This window comes from Temnothorax nylanderi, unplaced genomic scaffold (genome assembly GCF_030848795.1).
Source record: "Temnothorax nylanderi isolate EJ_2023f unplaced genomic scaffold, tnyl_v1.0 TNYL_tig0051_pilon, whole genome shotgun sequence".
Lineage (NCBI taxonomy): Eukaryota > Metazoa > Arthropoda > Insecta > Hymenoptera > Formicidae > Temnothorax > Temnothorax nylanderi.
The window spans coordinates 104395-122850 of record NW_027249113.1 but is presented as its reverse complement, the minus strand read 5'-3'; the positions used below and the strand labels follow the sequence as shown (position 1 = coordinate 122850).

Below are 18456 nucleotides of genomic sequence, written 5' to 3'. Positions count from 1 at the left end.
TCCTCCTCTTAACTTTTAAGCGATGTGGCGAAATCGAGCTACGAGTCGATCGCTGGTTATCTCGAGATAAACGTATTATGAATTTGTACTTTATTATGCGTCGTGTAACATCAAATTCGGACGAACTTGCGAGCGCTCTATTTGCCATTGATACTTTTTGTACATTCTCTACATTGTACTGTTACTCTTTACAAGAGCTACTTTGCCAGTGCTTACTACGTCGCATCTTTCGCTTTCCTCGCAATATCTAGATTCGTTCGCTATGTCTAGCGCAGCGCTATGTAGGTCCATCAGCGATCGATTATAGCCGTAGAACGATATCTTAGTCACGTCTCATGATCGAGGACCTATTGTTGTTGATTAAAGCTCTTCTTACTAATCCAATATTAGATGTTAATGATTTCACTGCAAGATGCACATTTATATCTTATCGATTATCTCACATGCTATATCTTTCACTGTGTAGTAGTTTCTCGTATATATAATTTCTCTCGTTGAATGTATCGACGCGAAGTGAAATCCTTGACGTCGAAATCTAACAGTGATCGATAGCAATAACGAAGTTTAAACCCCTAAGGGATTCTAATATAATCTTTGCTGTATCAACAGATTTTCGTTCGAGCGCAATTCGACTACGATCCGCTGGAGGACGAACTGATACCCTGCGCGCAGGCTGGAATCTCTTTTAAAACCGGTGACATTCTGCAGATCATCAGCAAGGATGATCATCATTGGTGGCAAGCGCGGAAGGATAACGCGGCTGGTTCCGCGGGTCTTATCCCTTCGCCCGAACTTCAGGAATGGCGCATCGCTTGCATGTCTATGGAGAAGAACAAGCAAGAACAAGGTAACCATAACTTCGCCATCCGTGTTAGTCTTTTTTGTGTAAAATTGTTCGACCGTAAAACACGCATACTGTTCCCGATATTAGATGTGTAAAAACGAAGGACGATATTTCGCGGTTGCCTTTACGGCGTTCCTTTTCATCGCTTAATGAGAATATCGATCATTTTTCACCATGTTTTTACCTGCCAACAGCTAAATTATTATTCCGCAAAATGGATGATAATTCTTTAAAGAGAAGGAAAATATATTCAATATAACAGCTATGAAAAGTATCGTTCTAAAGTGTGGATCCCCTTTACTTCATGGAACAATTAAGCGTAAAAGCATAAAATTTCCTGACAATTTCGTAGTAAAAGTATTTTCAATGGTGATCCTATTTAAGCGTTCGTCGAAAGAAAAATTGTCTTTCTCTGGCGTTGAATATGACGTTAAGCGGTTAGGATAAGGATAATTTTAGTTAAAAATTCGAGTAGAATGAGTGCGGTAATCACTGGTTCCAGCAGATCGCAGAATCTCTTTTGAGTACAGAACGGAGAATCACAGAATTTCGCCGATTGAGAAAGATCGTTATTATCGCGACATTCTTTCACCGCCGCTCAAATCGATCCACTATCATCCAATCACATCTGATGATTCCACTCAATTCCCACTGATTTTCACCAAGTCATTGCTGCCAAAAAAACGAATGTGCTGATGAAACACGATGTCGTCTGTGTGTTGTTCGATGTGTACAGGTTTTCGATGGAGCATGTGATATCGTTGTTATCAATCAATTATACTGTTAAATGAGATGCGTATTGATAGTGTACCATTCATTCAAATCGACGGATTCAGTTAGGTAATTACCGTTTTACGACATTGGTCCCCAAGGCAATTCAAACAGAAACAGAACGATGTTTAACATCTGTGATATTACTTCATATTTGATATTTTCATTTACTTCTGATATAGAAAGTGTTGTACAGAAATTTGGAATTGCTTTTAAAAGAATATAAAACTCGCACATTGATTATTCTCTCTAAACCGTAATAATTATCTTTTTGAACTGTAACAATATCTATCTAAACACAATTAATAATTAATTATGATATTTGATATATATTGTATAACCATTACCTTTCCCATGATATATGTATAATAACAATATATAATAATAGAGACTAACTTTAATATATACATATATATAATTTTTTTTAAATCCGCATTCCACCTATTTAATGCTGAATGTGACTATGGCTACAAATACAATTTAAATAAATTATGATTAGGTAAAATGTATTTAGATAGATATTGGAGGTTTATATATTTTACCAAAGTGTGTAATTAATTACTTACATTCCGAGGTCGAGTTTTATCTCTTAAACGTTATAGCTTGAACCGATTTTATAATTCAAACCCCACGTGGCGTATAAAACCCGTATCGATTTCGAATCTCGAAGCTGTGTACGAACGTTCCTGAAGCCATTCCATTTGGCTAAAAGCATCTATCATCTCCAGACGCTAGAAATAAAGCACAAACGTAATCGTTACTTTGGATAGTTACTGATCCATGAAATTTTAAGATGCCATTGCCTTTGTGTTAACCATAAATCTCTTACTTTGGAAAAAGAGATGCTGCTATGGTAAGCTGGGAAAAGCAAACGAAATGTTAGGAGAAGCGTGTCGAGCCATACGCAAGATAGTTTATCACTCACAAGAGTTTCTTTACTCCATATTTTCATGATGTACGATCAACAACTAGAGATCGGTTAATTTTAAAAAGAACGCTGGTAACGATAAAACAGCAAACGAGATAGAAACAGTACGATAGATAGAAAGAACAATAAAGGTCAGATTAGGAGTCTAATTGAGGATTGCGGCTGCTGAAGTCGTATGCAAATCAAGAGCTGAATGCTTTAAGAACATGTAGCAAGAAAGTTTCGGTCGTCGTATATCTCTACGTATATGCGCCTGCTGTGGCGTAAGTGCGGTGGCACGAGGGGACGGATTAGGAATAGGCAAATGGAGAAGCTAGCGCATACAAGAATAATTAGCTGCAGTGATATATCTGTTGTTTATATGTGTTATGCGGGGCTAGATGCTGAAGGAGAAGGTGGATGTTCTTCTCACACCGAAGGCTGCGACGGCTCGACAGGTACGTCTCTGCCTTCAGGTAGATACGTGTAGAGTCACGTAGGACGTACTTTTTTAGACCGCATGAAGTACAGACTGGACCTATGCTTCTGACACACGCATCAGTACAGAGAGGAGATCGAAAGCGGGACCGAATATTCTTTCGGCGATTTACGGAAAAGGACACACCGGGGTTTTCGCTTTCAAGTTCATTTCATACGTGAAATTTATCATTTCTCGCAATTTCATAATATAAATGTGCGGACGATACTTGCAATTAGTATCGTTATATTATGCGCGAAATATCTGTCTTGATAAAACACCTGCGTATCAATTAAACATTTGCAAGAAATTGTATCACATATTTAAGCTTTCAATTTGCAATTAGCAATAAATGGTTTGACATTATTAAAAAGTTATCTGGATAAGAAGTTCCGAAAGCTATCTGTTTTGCGTTATTATTGGTCCACATAAAAAATGTATTACGCTCATTAGAGAGTGAATGTTTGTACAATACATGCACTAGGCGATTTATTTTCTACAAGTTGTAATCGCGCAGTCACAATGAAATTTAATACAGATTTGCGCAACAATTTTGTCTTTTATAATTAAATAATTGTTTTCTTAAATAAGTTTTTACGCATTAATTAAAAAAATATAACCGATTTTTACATACCTAACACGTATCGTAAAGCTATTTTATTAAATTACATAATTGTGAAAGTATCTCACGCAATGCATGAAAATGAATGTCACGTAAATTCTTCACAGTGGCTAATACATGAATGATATGAAATTAAAAGCATCAGTAATAAAAAAGCTTTTAAAAGTTTTCATTTTCCAGGCTTGTGTAAATGAGAAATTTTGTAATGTTACGAAACACATCATGAGAGAGCATCATACTAATTATAATTTATTAATATGGGTACTATGGTATATATTATGCATTTATAAATTAATAGATGCTTTTACACAGCGTGCTTAAAATGCATGCGTTCGCTGCAAAACATTCCATGCACTTATGCTTACTTATTTCGCACGATTTCACTTGCGTACGCGGCAGCACGATCATCAATTAGAGCTTATAATTGATAATTAATTGATTGTTCTAAATGTTAGCGAGCAATTTTGGAAATATCTTGCCAAAAGTGTGAAAAACGACATTTTCCTCCTATGATATCGTTCTAGATTCTGAAGTAAAGATTTTTTTTTGCATACATCTACGTATTTTCATCCATCTATCTACAACTGTCCAGATATTTTGGCAAGATATCGTGGTTTGCACAATCACGCGAGTTATTATCCGCAGCTTCGATATACATTGTAGTCATACGTGAGAGAGAATCTCTCTAGCATATTTATAGTACAGTAGTTCTGTGGTCGTAAAAAACACTCGCAAGGCAATTCACCATGACTCCCTGATTATGACACCTACTTAAGATCTCACGCATCAGTTAATCATGGTTGTCATCTTGTGACCTGCTGGAACACCCCTCTCAATAGGACTTCCCAAGTGCCTTTGGGCATGGCTTCCTACAAACTGGCTGACTGAATGAATTCTTTTTATAATCAATAGGCAAGATTTTGCTTGAATCCAGAAGCCGATATTCGCAGAGTAGCTCGTCACCTCGTGTTAGCATTAATTTTCGAGACGCTCCAGAGGGTTGCTAATATTAAGTGCACACGTCGATGCGTACTATGTTTCCAATAGGATAACACACCGTGTTAGGCGATACGCGTTTAGGAGAACTAATGACAGGAAATATTTTAGCGACGTGAACGACCCTTTTTGCGCAACTACGGAAAATATCTGTCGTACCTTCGTTATTCGATTTCTGGCGACACAAATCAGGGAACTTTATTGATAAATATATCTACAACGTGCATCGTGAAAAGTAATCATCGTTTTATTGGCTGACATTTCTGATACATGTATACATATTCGTACATACAATTGAATTTTGTGAGTCAGTTCCGTTATGCGGCGGCCACGTATTGTGATCGCCCTTTAAGTTCGGTTTAGCGGTCGTTCATCGACACTATAAAGGCACGGAACTCGTTAGTTAGCACGGATAATGGATTCCGTAATATGACACTTGTACGGTAACTTGCAAGTTTACACCGGGCAGACGTTATCGATTTCATCTCCGATTTCGCCGGCGTTTATGTATATTAACGATTTTTTCTGCTTGCAGTAAATTGCTCAATATTCGGCCGGAAAAAGAAGCAATACAAGGATAAATATCTCGCAAAGCACAACGCTGTTTTCGACCAGCTGGACCTGGTGACCTACGAAGAGGTCGTGAAGCTTCCTTGTAAGTTTCAGCAGTTCTAAATAATCCACAAATTAATATAACATTAATTTGATGTAACATAAATGTATAATGCTTATTTTTTTTTTAAACATTATCGGGGACTCTTTTATTAGAATGTCTCAAAGTAGATTTAATACAATCAGAGTTACATTAATTTAATTGTATATATATTACAACATTTATAGGACATAATTGTTAATTTTAAAGATTATATTACTTTTCTTTATTTACACAGATCCTGCCTTCCAACGGAGAACTTTAGTATTATTGGGAGCACATGGCGTCGGTCGACGACATATAAAAAATACGATTATTTCCAAGCATCCCGATAAATACGCCTATCCTATTCCGCGTAAGTGTCTCAAGTTTTTATAACATTCTAATCAAATGTTATTTTTTTACAATCAGAAAAGTGTGAAGAATTAAAGATCGGTATATTATAATAATTGTATATAAGCTATATATTTATCGAAAGACTTATCAAATACATTCTTTTTATAGATACAACGAGGCCTCCACGAAGTGACGAAGAAAATGGTCGTAACTACTATTTCGTATCACACGATGAAATGATGGCAGATATAGCTGCTAATGAATATCTCGAATATGGTAAATTATGCCCACGCAAATTTTCTCTTGAACTGATAACTGAAATTTATTTAAATTAACAGAGATAATTAACTTACTAATAATTTATTAATTGTAAAAATTGATAATAAAACATTGATTGTTAATTGTTAACATTTAGAAATAGATAACAATAAATCTCACAATGTTGGAAGCTGAGAAAAAGCGCACGTTGTATTAAATATTAAAATTATTAAATCTGATATATTTATTTTATAAACAGGTACGCACGAAGATGCTATGTACGGAACTAAGCTCGAAACTATTCGCAAAATTCACGAAGAAGGTAGAATGGCCATATTGGATGTTGAACCGCAGGCACTGAAAGTTTTACGGACTGCTGAATTTGCACCTTACGTAGTCTTCATCGCTGCACCAGCATTTGCAAACGTTACGGACGTAAGTATGAAAATAATTCCACAAGATTGAAGGCTAAACTTATACATTGCATATTTTGGATATTTTTCCCAGAAATTGCATAATGATTTACCGACTCCATTGTATTATAATATGAAATTTTTTTATGTGTCCAAGCATTGTAATAAAAGATATAACAATCATAAATTTATATTAAAAATTGAATAAAGTTTCTCCCGTTTTAAACAGTAACTTTACAATAATTACGAAAATGAAGTATGTTAATCATATACGTAATTGATAATGTTCTTATTATTATTATTGTTATTGTTTTTAATTTAATTCATATATTTGTAAAACTTTTTAAATCATTAATTATTTACATTTACGATCAAATCCGTATTTAAAAACAAAACAGTTGTATATTTTTTAAATTGCAAACGTTATTTATTTTGCTCATTGAGCTACAATGTACAATTAATTAAAAACAGTGTATCTAGAAAGGGTATGCTAATTTATCTTCCCGCAGTACACGTCTTCTAACTAAAACATAAACGTACTAGCCTTAAAACGTTTTCTGTGTAAAATGAGATTAATGTTCAACAGGATTCCGTAGTAGCGTACATAACACAACGGCAAGTTTCGAGCCAAAGAGCTTATCGAAAAATACGCACAATAAACTCCGATGTTTGTAAATATTTTTTTATCTATCATGTCAACTGAGCGTATCTCGATTCTAGATATGTGATGCGAGTTAGGAATGCTTGTACGCCAATTAAGCAATTAGGCAAACAGTTCAGTGATCTTCAAATGAATCACGGATTTGGCGGATTAATCAGGCAAACAATTACTGCTTCACTTGTTCTGAATGACTAATCGACCGATTGCAGTCCGTTAATACATTTTAAGAGGAAATCGTTAGACACCGGATCCTAATGATGATATAAATATGATATATAAGCTTATAAACACATACACATACACGTAAATATCGCGTAATCGGATTATACCCATCATTTTCATAAAAAAAAGACATGGAATTACTTAAGCGTACAAATTATCCGGCGCGAAAATATGCGGGACGCTCAGCCAAAAAGAAACGTGAAAAGGTGGATAATATTTTTGCGTGGAAAATTCATGGAAAATTACACCGCGAAATTTTGTTCTGAAAATTTCAACCGATTTTTTTATTTACATGCCTTTTTTAGAAATGGATAGGCATGCAACTGCGATTTCTGTAACAATGTCGTTTGTGCTTTTAGTTCGACGGTAGTTTGGAGCGTCTGGCGAAGGAGTCGGACATGCTGAAGCAGGCGTACGGGCATTTCTTCGACCTGACCATCGTGAACAACGACCTCGACGAGACGATCGCCCAGCTGGAGGCCGCGATCGAGCGCGTCCACACAACACCCCAATGGGTGCCCGTCTCTTGGGTCTACTGACAGCGGTCTTCGCCGATTCGTCATATCGTCACCACGGACTGCAATGGTTCATCGAGGATGAAGCAGTGATCGTTGGCGCCATGACGATCATCGTACCATAGTCGACCTTCTCGTCGCGAATTGACGCCGACAGCCAGCGGCGTCCAACAGGAATACGCTGTAGGCAACTATGCCGTGCACGCAGGACGTACCCAACGTACCAGCAAACATACCCGCCGACGATCGGCTCGACGATGAAAACGATCGAAGTGCGTGACTATACGATGGCCGTGTGTTCATGAAATTTCTTACCATCGCAGTGTAATTGTTATGCCAGTCGCGCGGGACACGAGGAGAGACCAGCAACATGTCGTAGTCATCCTGACGATGAGTATTGCCACCGCGTCTGCCACCGAGGCGTCAGATCATCAGGAAACGGAACGCATCATCATTGAGCACGACGAAGATCAGTGACGGTAATGACGTCGTCACGCGCGTCTAGAAACGGACGCTTTTTTCGCGGACCACCAACTCTCTCCTGCATCTATTTCTCCCTCTGCTCCGTCTTCCTCCTTCGAATTTCAATGATTAAAGACGAGAAGCAACACCGATCAGCTGGGACCTCTCTTGAACGAGACTGTTGAACGAATGTCGTGTCTTTTCCTCCTACTCCGCGCAATCTATCGCTTCTCTCGACACATTCCTGGCACGATTTCGGCGAATTCACACATGAATTTCTCACGGTTCCACGCGTAAAGGCAATCGCGTTTACGAACGCGAACTATGTGCAGTGATACAGCAACGCGATAACAAGCATCAAAGAACCGTCGTGGAGAACCAAATGAGAAACAATAGCCGTTCATACTTCGCACGGACATCAACCGAGCGGCTGCATCTTCGTACCCTTTACCTGCGGAATCTATCGACTTTCCGTAAACTGTAATTGCCTCCTATCGTACTTTATCGTAATTACTTAATGAAAAGAAGCTAGAGTTCGTGCGGCACGGCAGTGCCCATGAGTATACATATATGTATACATATACATGTATATACTTATGCATATGTATGTATATATATGTGTATATGTATAGCGAAAGGCGAAAAGGTCCTGTCGCAATAATCGAAACCCATGTTTCTCTGATCGTTCAGCCAAAAGAGAAAAAGAAGAAGAAATAGGAACTGGTGTGCTGCCGGCCGTCCGTCATTTAACTGTAACTTTAAGCAGTAGAGAACTTCGCCGGTTTCGTCTAGTACTTCTGCTAATATCTAACGAGTGTTCATCTCTTCGTCGCGGCTACCCCTACCGCGACGAATCTATGCGTATGCGCGAGCGCTTCTTTCGCCTTTTGTATCTTTCCCCGGTCGATTCTCGTTTCTTTTTTCCTCTTTTCATCTCTTTTTCTCTCTCTATCTCTCACTCTAATCGCCCACCGAGCTTCTCTCACCTTTCTACTTTTGACAATCGAGACCGCCGTCGGGACGAGACGGTTCGCTCGCTCGCTCGCTTGGCCGTGCACTCGCCCAATCCCATTCATCGCAGATCGTTGTTCACGAGACATCCCCCGGAATCGTAGAATCAAACATTCGCCGATGCACCGCGTCGGCCGACGATCTTGTATTTCTTGTACACAAACACATGAAGCCGTACCGCACCTCTCCCGGACGAATGCACGGACGGCGGATACCGATCCGACAGTGAGAATTATACAAGTGCTTATTCGGAAGTGCTTGTATGCGATTTATTAAGTTCGTACAAGCATACACACACATTCACACACTTACACATAGACACACATGCACGCACGCACGCACACATGTACAGACATACACATATGGGCACACGTCAAAACTACAATGTCACTCGGTTCGTATTACTTACACCCTCGTACAAAAGCGCATAATCGAATGACGAAGTAACAAAAACGCGGATTTACTATAGGATATTTATAAAACGTAAATCTCAGATAAATAGATAGTTTACCAGCTATATGAAATAATAATGAGGACAACACGTCTCTCCAGTAGAGATACACACACGTGCACCAAGACACATCCCACACATACATCTACTCACACAACCCGCCCACTTACACACACACGCACACAACACGCACACACACACATACGCACATACATACGCACGCAATCACACATGCGTGCGAGTGCAGGTTTACAATACAGATTTAACAATTAGGTAATTAATTTACAAATGATTAAAAAAGAATTAAATGTATGACTAATTAATATTAAAGAAATATTAGGAAACTAATAGGTGATATGCATATGCCCCTAGGACGAAGGAATGAATGCGTGTATACATGCGGGCGTGATATGATAGTTTAACGTTGATAACGTTGCGTTTATCGCGAATCTCTATTTGAGCTTTGGCTTCATCGGTCTGTCTTTCGTTCTCTCTCTCTCTCGGTCGCCGCAACGATCTCGAAACATATAGGCGAATTTATAGGCTCGTGTATCGCTCCCCTCGATGCGTTCTTCCTATTTCGCGCAACCCCACGACAGGACGACACGAACCGGTCGTGGCAGAATGCGCCCGATTATTATATATTTCAGAAACGCATATAAACGAAGGGGAGGGTCACGACGCCGTCACGCAATGTCACATTTGCGGGGACCAGTGACTCTAACATCGGACAGAACCGAATTTTCATGAAGCCAGATGTGAATTTGCCGAGTAATGAGGATGCTCGCGCGAAGAAAAAAAAAAGGATTGCCCGTTGGTGTGATAGCGTTCGTATGCGTAAAACATTGCGAAAAGCGCGAGGAGCATGAGTCATAAGTGATTTTGTAATATTTCTTATAAGTTGTAGCTGCCATATCCAGTAATTAAGTACTAGGTGCGTTGAGTGATAATCTGACGACTGTTATGCTAATGATAATGATGACAATGATGATAATGATGACGGTGATCGTGATGACCGTGCACGTGCTGCCGCACGTGTGTCTCAGTTAATTTGGATGAATTGTGCTAAGATATTGAGAGAGACGACGGGTCTAAAGAAAACAATAACAAGTTCATTACAATTATATAATTATAAATAAGAGGAAGAGAGACGAAGAGTATTATAACACGTTGTTAATTGAATTAATAAAATTAGCCCAAAGTAAAGGAGAGATGTTTGATTTGTTGCGAAATTTATTGGCGTCTATGTTTTCGTTTCAACGGATGCCTTCTGATGATGTGGCTTCTTTTAACTGATGTCAGTGCCGGTATAAGGATATCTTCCGGGTTGTCCGTCTTATTGCACTGCTTTTGGTCCATAGAGAACATGTACTCCAAGTCAATGTCATACCTATGTATTAAAAATTTCATTTTTAATGATCTCATAAAATAATACGACAAAATAATATCTGCTTTAATTTAAGTTTTTAAGTATTTATTTACTTATTATAAAAACAAGTGTCTTTAGCATGCACAGAAATTTAATCTTGAAGAAATTATTAAATTTCATTTTTTAATGAACGTCTCCACCAGAGGTGCCATTAATAAAATAATCTCAAAAATAAAGAATTTTTGGAATTAACGATATCTAAATTGTATTCGCATCTTGTATTGAAATTACATTTTAAAAATTATTTATTTTCTTAAAGATTATTCTTCGAAAGACGTATATGTGTGTGATTTTAATAAGTTTTGAAGATTTTGTTCAGAATTTTTTAAATTAAAATAATTTAAATCAAAATAATATCAAGACAAATGAAACTACCTAGGCAGTTTCTCTCGAAGATAAGAAATGACGTTTGCCCCAAGGCTCGTTTCACGGCTCATGATGAAGCTAGATAAATATCGTGGGCTTTCGCTCTTTTCAGCACAATGCATTAGTAACGCCCAGGATTTATAATCCGAATCTAATACGTACGTATTGTACACTCCTTCGTCTGGAAAATATCGAAAAACCATAAAATTATTCTGCAAAAAATCATTATTTCCACTAAATTAAATTATTATGACGATGATTCATTGAGAAAATGTATTTTCCGAGTAAATCTTGAAAAAAAGTTTACATCTAAAGCTGGCTCCAGATCAAACGGAGGCAAACCCGAGCGCGAACAAGTACAAATAAACAACTTGTTTCAATAAATACGAGAGGCAGAGCGAATCCAAGTTATTTATTCTCGTTTGCTTGGATCTGGTCCAATATTAATAAATCAATTTAAAAATTGAATAAATTGAGAGTAATTAACTAATAAAATTTGAAAATAAAATAGAATAGATGAAAGAGAGCAGAACATGAAATATGAAACTTTTTTGATTATTTAATATTTAATGTATAGAAAAATCGAAATAAAATTTAGATGGTTACGAAGATGTATAATGTGCTTACATGGTAACTCAGCGTGCATCCAATGAGCAGGTAAGTCCGGCGAGGGGATTTTCCACGTGATGTTACCAACGAGCAGTTCGTTAATTGGATCGTCAGTAAAGCTGTAAGTGAAATTCATGGTAACTTCGGCGTTCTCGGGCGAGACCGAGAGCTCGGCTCTCATGCATCTGTACACGAGAGCTTCCTCTGAGCTTGCATAGTACTGTACTATGTACCACGATCCGAGAAACTGCAAGAAGCGCAAGGTGTCCGTTACGTGCGAGTGCATGTAGGCGTGAAGTCACGCGTGAAATAGGCGCAACAGTTTACCACGCCGGGCTGATTTTATTCACGCTAACGTATGCTAATAAATGTGTGCGTTACCCAACAGGTCAAGCGATCGCGCTCAATGGTAAACGGCGTTAGAAATATACGTTGAAGAAATTTTCCAGATGATTATCACTTCGTTTCCATTCGAAAGCGTGATACATTGTTATTCTCGAACTTGTATTTCTTATAAACTTGTTTAACATTTTTTTCTTATTTTCCACAATGCATTGCATGTTTAAGTGTATCGTTTAAAGATACTTGTATAAATTAGACTCTTATTTTACATATAATTAAATTTTTCTGCAGCATTTATTTTGATTTATTTCAAGAGGTTTCATATGAAATTTATTTTTATAATTATCTGTGGCTAAATATGAAAAGGAATTCTATTAGTTTTAAATTTAATATTCGCGTTGAGCTTCTTTTTGACATACTAGATTCACGTCATTAAATTGAACTTAGAAAAACATTTCAAATATCACACAATGCATAAATTTGTCTTCAATTCTTACTAAACGTTAAACATAATATTTTATTATTAATGCCTCTCGTATTAGATTCTACATCAATTATTATATCAATAGAATAAGTATCCTCACTTATTATCTACCATTAAAAAATTAAAAATAAAGAAATATAAAAAGATACGTTTTATCTTATCCGCGAAAACATGAAAACACGCAACAAATTGGTCGGACTTATAACGGAAGCGTGAGACACTTCGAAGTTTTTTCGGGTTATCACAAGATATATGTTTATGTATCCTGGTTCAAAGCCTATCTCTCCATCGAAGTCACACGCGATCCGGTCTAAAACGCAATGTAATATATTCAAATACGTACGAAACTTTATTTTTTCAAACTCGTATTAAACATCAAAAATTTGATTTGAATTTATGCCAATAAAAATAAAATAATATAGGAATAGATTGAAATTAAGCTATTTATCTCTTGTGTGGTCATAAAGAAAGCCAAAATATCTATATTTAGACGTAGATACATTTGTATTTCGCTTTGTAATTTTCCAAAACTGATATACGAATTAAAACACATCTGCGACACAATCCACTTCACTTAAAACATATATCACCATATATGACAAAAGAAAACCAATGGAAATAGTCGAATATGTATGTCCAAAATAGTCTCCCTATAAATACGTATCAAATCTAAAAATAAATCCGCTGAATGTAGCTCTGGAAAGAAAGACTGCGCAAGTACCGCTAAATTCTAATATTCCATATTCGCAAATGATATACGTTTAAAAATTCAAATAATTATCTTTGTATAAAATCACTTTTCATTTTCCTTTCTCTTTCTATCTTGTTAAAATTTGTTAGATAATTGATTATATATATTGTTAAACATCAGATATTACACTTTTCGTACTTACGGTACACGATTGTCAAATTTTCATCGCAAAGACAACTTTATATTGTTAGAGAATTGGATTTTCCTTAGTCGATTTTTATTAATCTTCAAAACACAAAACTATATGATTGTTTAATCCGAAAACGAAGAGTGCAAATTTAATCGGCATACGATGTGACTAATTTTCGAGAATGGGTTTCCAATGGAAATTAAATGCAAATTCCGCAAAAGTATTCTACATTCTAAAAAGTTATTTGTCATTTCTTATCCGCTTGTTTAAAAACTGATCGTAAATCAAACGTATATTTCGCTTTTTGTCGATTTAAAATCTTTGCCCAACTCTCTCCGTACAATTATTAATTTTGTAATATATCTGATTCAAAATCTGTTCAAAAATTAATAATGCGTAATATAGTGCGCGTTGAATTTATTTGCGGTTTACCAGTGAAATGCAAACGTTTGACAGCGTTTAGTATTTTCATGTCAAATCATGTATTATCGTTAATTGCACGGTAAACAATCATTTCTATTGCTATCGCACATTGACCCTAATAAATAATCTTGAATTGCGTTCCATGTAATTAATATTCGATCGACATATTTGGCTGCAGTAAATGATCATTATCCATTTCTGAAACACATCAGCGACGGATAATATATCAGTACACGTCATATTATTTCGCACTAATATCGCGCGTTGAATGAAATGCGTCAAATACGCATCCGCTCTACATAAATGATATCAAATGAGATAGCAAAAGTACGATTAAATCGGTGGTCACCGGTGAAAGTGTTGAACTTTATAACAATACTACAATTAGCATAGGAGTTAACTTCGAACTGTGGAAGCTATAAGTAGCTATAATTATAAAGAATATTTTATTAATGAAAATTAATTGTAATAACTCATTTCTTTCAATGAATCTAAAATTGATTTTTTAAAGACTTTCTCGAGAAGCTATTCTGTATCAGGCTACGAAAATGAAATATTTGAGAACTTCAGAATATAAAAATTTGGTCTATTTTAAATATATATATATATATATTCTTGAAAAAAAGTATAAAAATTAAGCAGATCAAATTATGATATTGATGCACACGTGAAAGCAAACTGCATAATTTTATATTGAAATTTACGATTCCTAAGAAACACGAATCGTTGATCTAGCTTTATATGTACATAAGACAATGTCTTTGCGCTTATTATATGTGAAACGTAAGAATAAACAATCGTCATTTAAAATGCACAAATCGGGAAACTGTGCGATCGTTGTAGATCGCAGAGGACCTCGTACCTCGGATATGTCGAAATTGCGTATACCCTTCACTTTCGGGCACTTGGTCTTATCCTCCCGTCTCTTCCAAACGCTGCCGGCGTCGCCGACGAGAAGTCCGACGACGAGCAGCGTTACCGTCAACCAGCAGAATCCCGAACGTCGTCTCGTTCCGGGATGCATCTTCACCGTGCATTCAGATTCAGATTCCGCTCGCAGTATAAACGGTATGAGGCTGCGACCGGCTGGAATCGCGCGCGACGCGACGTCTCTTCTCGGCTCCTCGGGGCTTGCTCGGCGACTAGAGGCCTGCACGTATGTACATATAGCCGAGCGCACGAAGAACGGACGCGCGACTCATGACTATTACACGCGGACGAAGAGGGGGTGGCCACTATCACGTTCCTCCCTTTGCATTCTTGCTGTTCCTTCGTTTTCAATCGGCAACTTGTTCCGCGCGCGTACAATCCTCATAACTGGCGCCGGCTGGAGCCTGGAGCGGCTGGAGCTCGAGGTCTCGTAAGCCTCTCGTAGGCGTGATCGCCGTTTATAGCTTTAAAAAACACGCTCTCTGTATCCTCGAGTTGCTTGTTCTCTCCGGATTGTCCCGTTCTCCGGCGTTCGTTGTTTAGCTCGGAACTCGGGACTCGGGACCGCGATCTCCGAGACTTTTGCGATCCTTTCACGATTGCGAAGTTTACGATCGTGTCATCTCTCGTAAGCGAGTGGAATTGCACTTATACCGATATGACCGGCGTGGTGGTCTCACTGATACATAAGATAATATAATACATGCATAATAGAGATTATCTTGCATGGAGTTGATTTTTCGTTCGCCGACATGGTTTGCAAATTGAATAAATAAATGTATAAAAGTTGTAACCCACACACTGTAAATATAATACACTCCGGTATATAACGATACGAAGAAATATTTCTATAACTTAAATGTGAATTATATAAGTTGTGTAATGTGTGAGAAAATAATACACACGTATTTTATACATATATCATTTTACTGAGAATTATGTAAATAGGTGATATACTGTACGGAAGTCCGTCTCCGAAGCCGCAAGCCAAAGATCAAATAAATATATTATTATGTAATATATCATTTTACATATTATTTTTAAACATATTACATTTTATTTTTCTTTATGTATATAGGTAATAATGTAAAACAGATATACATCTTCATATACATATAGGTACATATCTTTATTAGTTCTCAAACAATGGCACGTTTGGCACTGACTGATTTAAATACATTGGTGCCAACGCAATTCAATGTATTCATTGAGTATATGAATAATATAATAATGGCATATACAAATATATATGTGTATGTCATTATAATGGAATTAGTCAAGGCTGTTGAAATGAAGAAATAGCGTAATTAATGCGTGAGGCGTTGTCGCACCGATATCGAGTACATCGCTATCAAAGATAAAATTGTAATGAATATTAAAATTCACCGTGAGGCATTTGATGCTTCACCTCCTCTGTATAAAAAGCGCAGTGTCGAGCAAATTTATAATTATCCTTTTCGTATATGTATATAAATTAAGCTTTTTCTCGACGCGGACGATTCAAAAATAATATTTTTTGATTTATTAAAATTACGATCTTATCTTTTTCCTTCTCCCATAAAAAGAAGGAATAATGATCAATTAATTGATATAATATATGTACTATATGTATGTACGTCTTGTGGGGACCCGTATAAGCCTTGCCTATTTTACACACACATGCCATGCATATGTACAGATATCGCAAAATAAAGTGCAAAATGTGTGACCGATAGCCTATTTCCAAAAGTCAATTTTATAATATACTGAAACGTGAAATATTTGGCTTGTTTAAATTTGTGTACGTTAAATTAGATTAGATACATATTAGGAGCTTTCCAGCAAGCGACATAAGTCGACACAAACGTCGTTCTATCTTTCTTTTTTGGCAATGAGTAACAAAGACAAAACCGACACTTGTGTCGACTTGTGTCGCTTGCTGGAAAAGCTCCCATTATGTAGCGACTGGTATAATGGCTAGCGTATTTGTTTCGTACGTAGGCACGCTATTATAAACGTAAACACGTCGCGCGTGCGACTTTTTTCACGACGTTTTTCAATAGCCGGTGGGCTGGTGGGCAATCCTCGCATTACGCAGTCGCGGCGAGACGTGGGCACGACTCTCTACGAATAATTAAGGAATATCGGTCGGCAAAATTGATTTGACTTATCATAAGCGACTTGTAAGCCTTTCGAGACGACGGTTATATTCGTCGAAATAAATCTCATGCTTCTTATATATTCGCGCGGAACGGAAGCCAGAAGCTAACAAGGCATGGAAATTGTTAAGTATGTATCACCGCTTTTACTACGCGTTTGCAGGCGGCGATCACTTCTTCAGAGATACGCTTTTTCCGCCGATATCAATGTACTTTGACGACTGCGCTTTTGCGGAATATATAATGTATGTCATGAGATGACGGATCGAATAAGCCGGAAAATTGAGGATATGTCGACAGTTGAGTCGCGCATTTTTGGACGATTCGTCGCACCTTACTCGGTTATTAAACCGACTCACGTCATATCGTGCGATAGGTATCATGATGCTGTTACAATTGAACTTTTCAGTTATTAGCGGATCGACTCCGAGCTGTTTAACACTTTGAGAGTGCCATGTCATCCATATATCTAATTTCCGCAAAGACCATCGTCACCATCGGATCTGTGACTGACGGTCTCATTTATCCGATTCAGAAAAATTGTACTAAATATTGAAGAAATAATTTATGCCCGCGGAATCCACCGTCGCGATTCGCGAACGCAGAGTGACGATCGTATTCTCGATCTCGAGTTACGCGGAATCCGCGAGTTTTATCTTCGATTTCAGCCGGAATATTCGTTCGAGTTATAATATACGCGATAGTGATTCTCCTGAAAGTATAGAACATAATTATTTCTCAAGCGCGTAAAGTACGCGAAGGTGTATATAGCGCAGCGAGGGCGTAGCGTCGCGTCGCCGCGTCGCCGTCGCCGTGAAGTTGGCCGCGCAATTTACGAATTGCCTTTCCGCCATTTTAGGTTCTGCGGTGTTGCGCTAATTGACGAGACACACGTCGCGGATCGCGGATCCTGCCTCCTGCCGCGTAAAGTATCGCGCGTTCGTCATTTGATGGTTAACGCGCGATCGCGCGAAGTAGTCGAGTGATGTGGGGTGATAATGACTAATGAGTGTATAATACCTTAATGGAGCAACGACGCGCGGAGATCTGAGAGGAAAAGCGGAGGCCCGGGGATAGCATCAGGCGCCGGCGGGGCATGCACATGCAACCACGGGTGAGTAATTCATTATTTATTATTTATCAGCTGTGGAACTTGCTTATCCCCATGCACGACAATCTCATTCTATGCAGTATTTTGCATTATTCCGTAATACAATTCATATAAAGCATTCCGCGCTATAATTTTTATTTTACA

General features: G+C 37.6%; 2 protein-coding genes across 14 annotated transcripts in view; one reads left to right on the top strand and one right to left on the bottom strand.

Moving 5' to 3' along the window:
• The window catches only part of Cask (peripheral plasma membrane protein CASK), a 182042-nt gene extending 171232 nt beyond the window's left edge, over nucleotides 1-10810 (top strand). For 10 of the 13 annotated variants that reach the window (XM_071706267.1, XM_071706256.1, XM_071706257.1 and 7 more), the window contains 7 exons: nucleotides 610-847; nucleotides 2924-2980; nucleotides 5154-5273; nucleotides 5509-5625; nucleotides 5775-5882; nucleotides 6124-6299; nucleotides 7520-10810. In XM_071706267.1, coding sequence (XP_071562368.1) covers nucleotides 610-847; nucleotides 2924-2980; nucleotides 5154-5273; nucleotides 5509-5625; nucleotides 5775-5882; nucleotides 6124-6299; nucleotides 7520-7699 — 996 coding nt within the window. In that variant the 3' untranslated portion in view covers nucleotides 7700-10810. The remainder of the gene's footprint in view (nucleotides 1-609; nucleotides 848-2923; nucleotides 2981-5153; nucleotides 5274-5508; nucleotides 5626-5774; nucleotides 5883-6123; nucleotides 6300-7519) is intronic. The other 3 variants (XM_071706263.1, XM_071706261.1, XM_071706266.1) reach the window with 1 other exon arrangement.
• Karl (lipocalin/cytosolic fatty acid-binding protein Karl) lies at nucleotides 10711-15432 on the bottom strand. Its single transcript, XM_071706271.1, has 4 exons — nucleotides 14996-15432; nucleotides 12022-12250; nucleotides 11404-11575; nucleotides 10711-10989 (listed from the first exon to the last, which is right to left on the bottom strand). The coding sequence occupies exons 1-4, from the start codon at nucleotides 15155-15157 to the stop codon at nucleotides 10833-10835; spliced, it is 720 nt and encodes a 239-aa protein (XP_071562372.1). The 5' UTR covers nucleotides 15158-15432; the 3' UTR covers nucleotides 10711-10832.
• Nucleotides 15433-18456: the final 3024 nt, after the last annotated feature.

Bases quoted from the DNA above. Each gene is read 5' to 3' on its own strand.
- Karl (XM_071706271.1), bottom strand. From the start codon at position 15,157: ATGCATCCCGGAACGAGACGACGTTCGGGATTCTGCTGGTTGACGGTA. The intron at 12,251-14,995 runs GTACGAGGTCCT...CGCTTCTTGCAG, and splicing joins GCAATTTCGACATATCCGAG to TTTCTCGGATCGTGGTACAT. The intron at 11,576-12,021 runs GTAAGCACATTA...GATATTTTCCAG, and splicing joins GATGCACGCTGAGTTACCAT to ACGAAGGAGTGTACAATACG.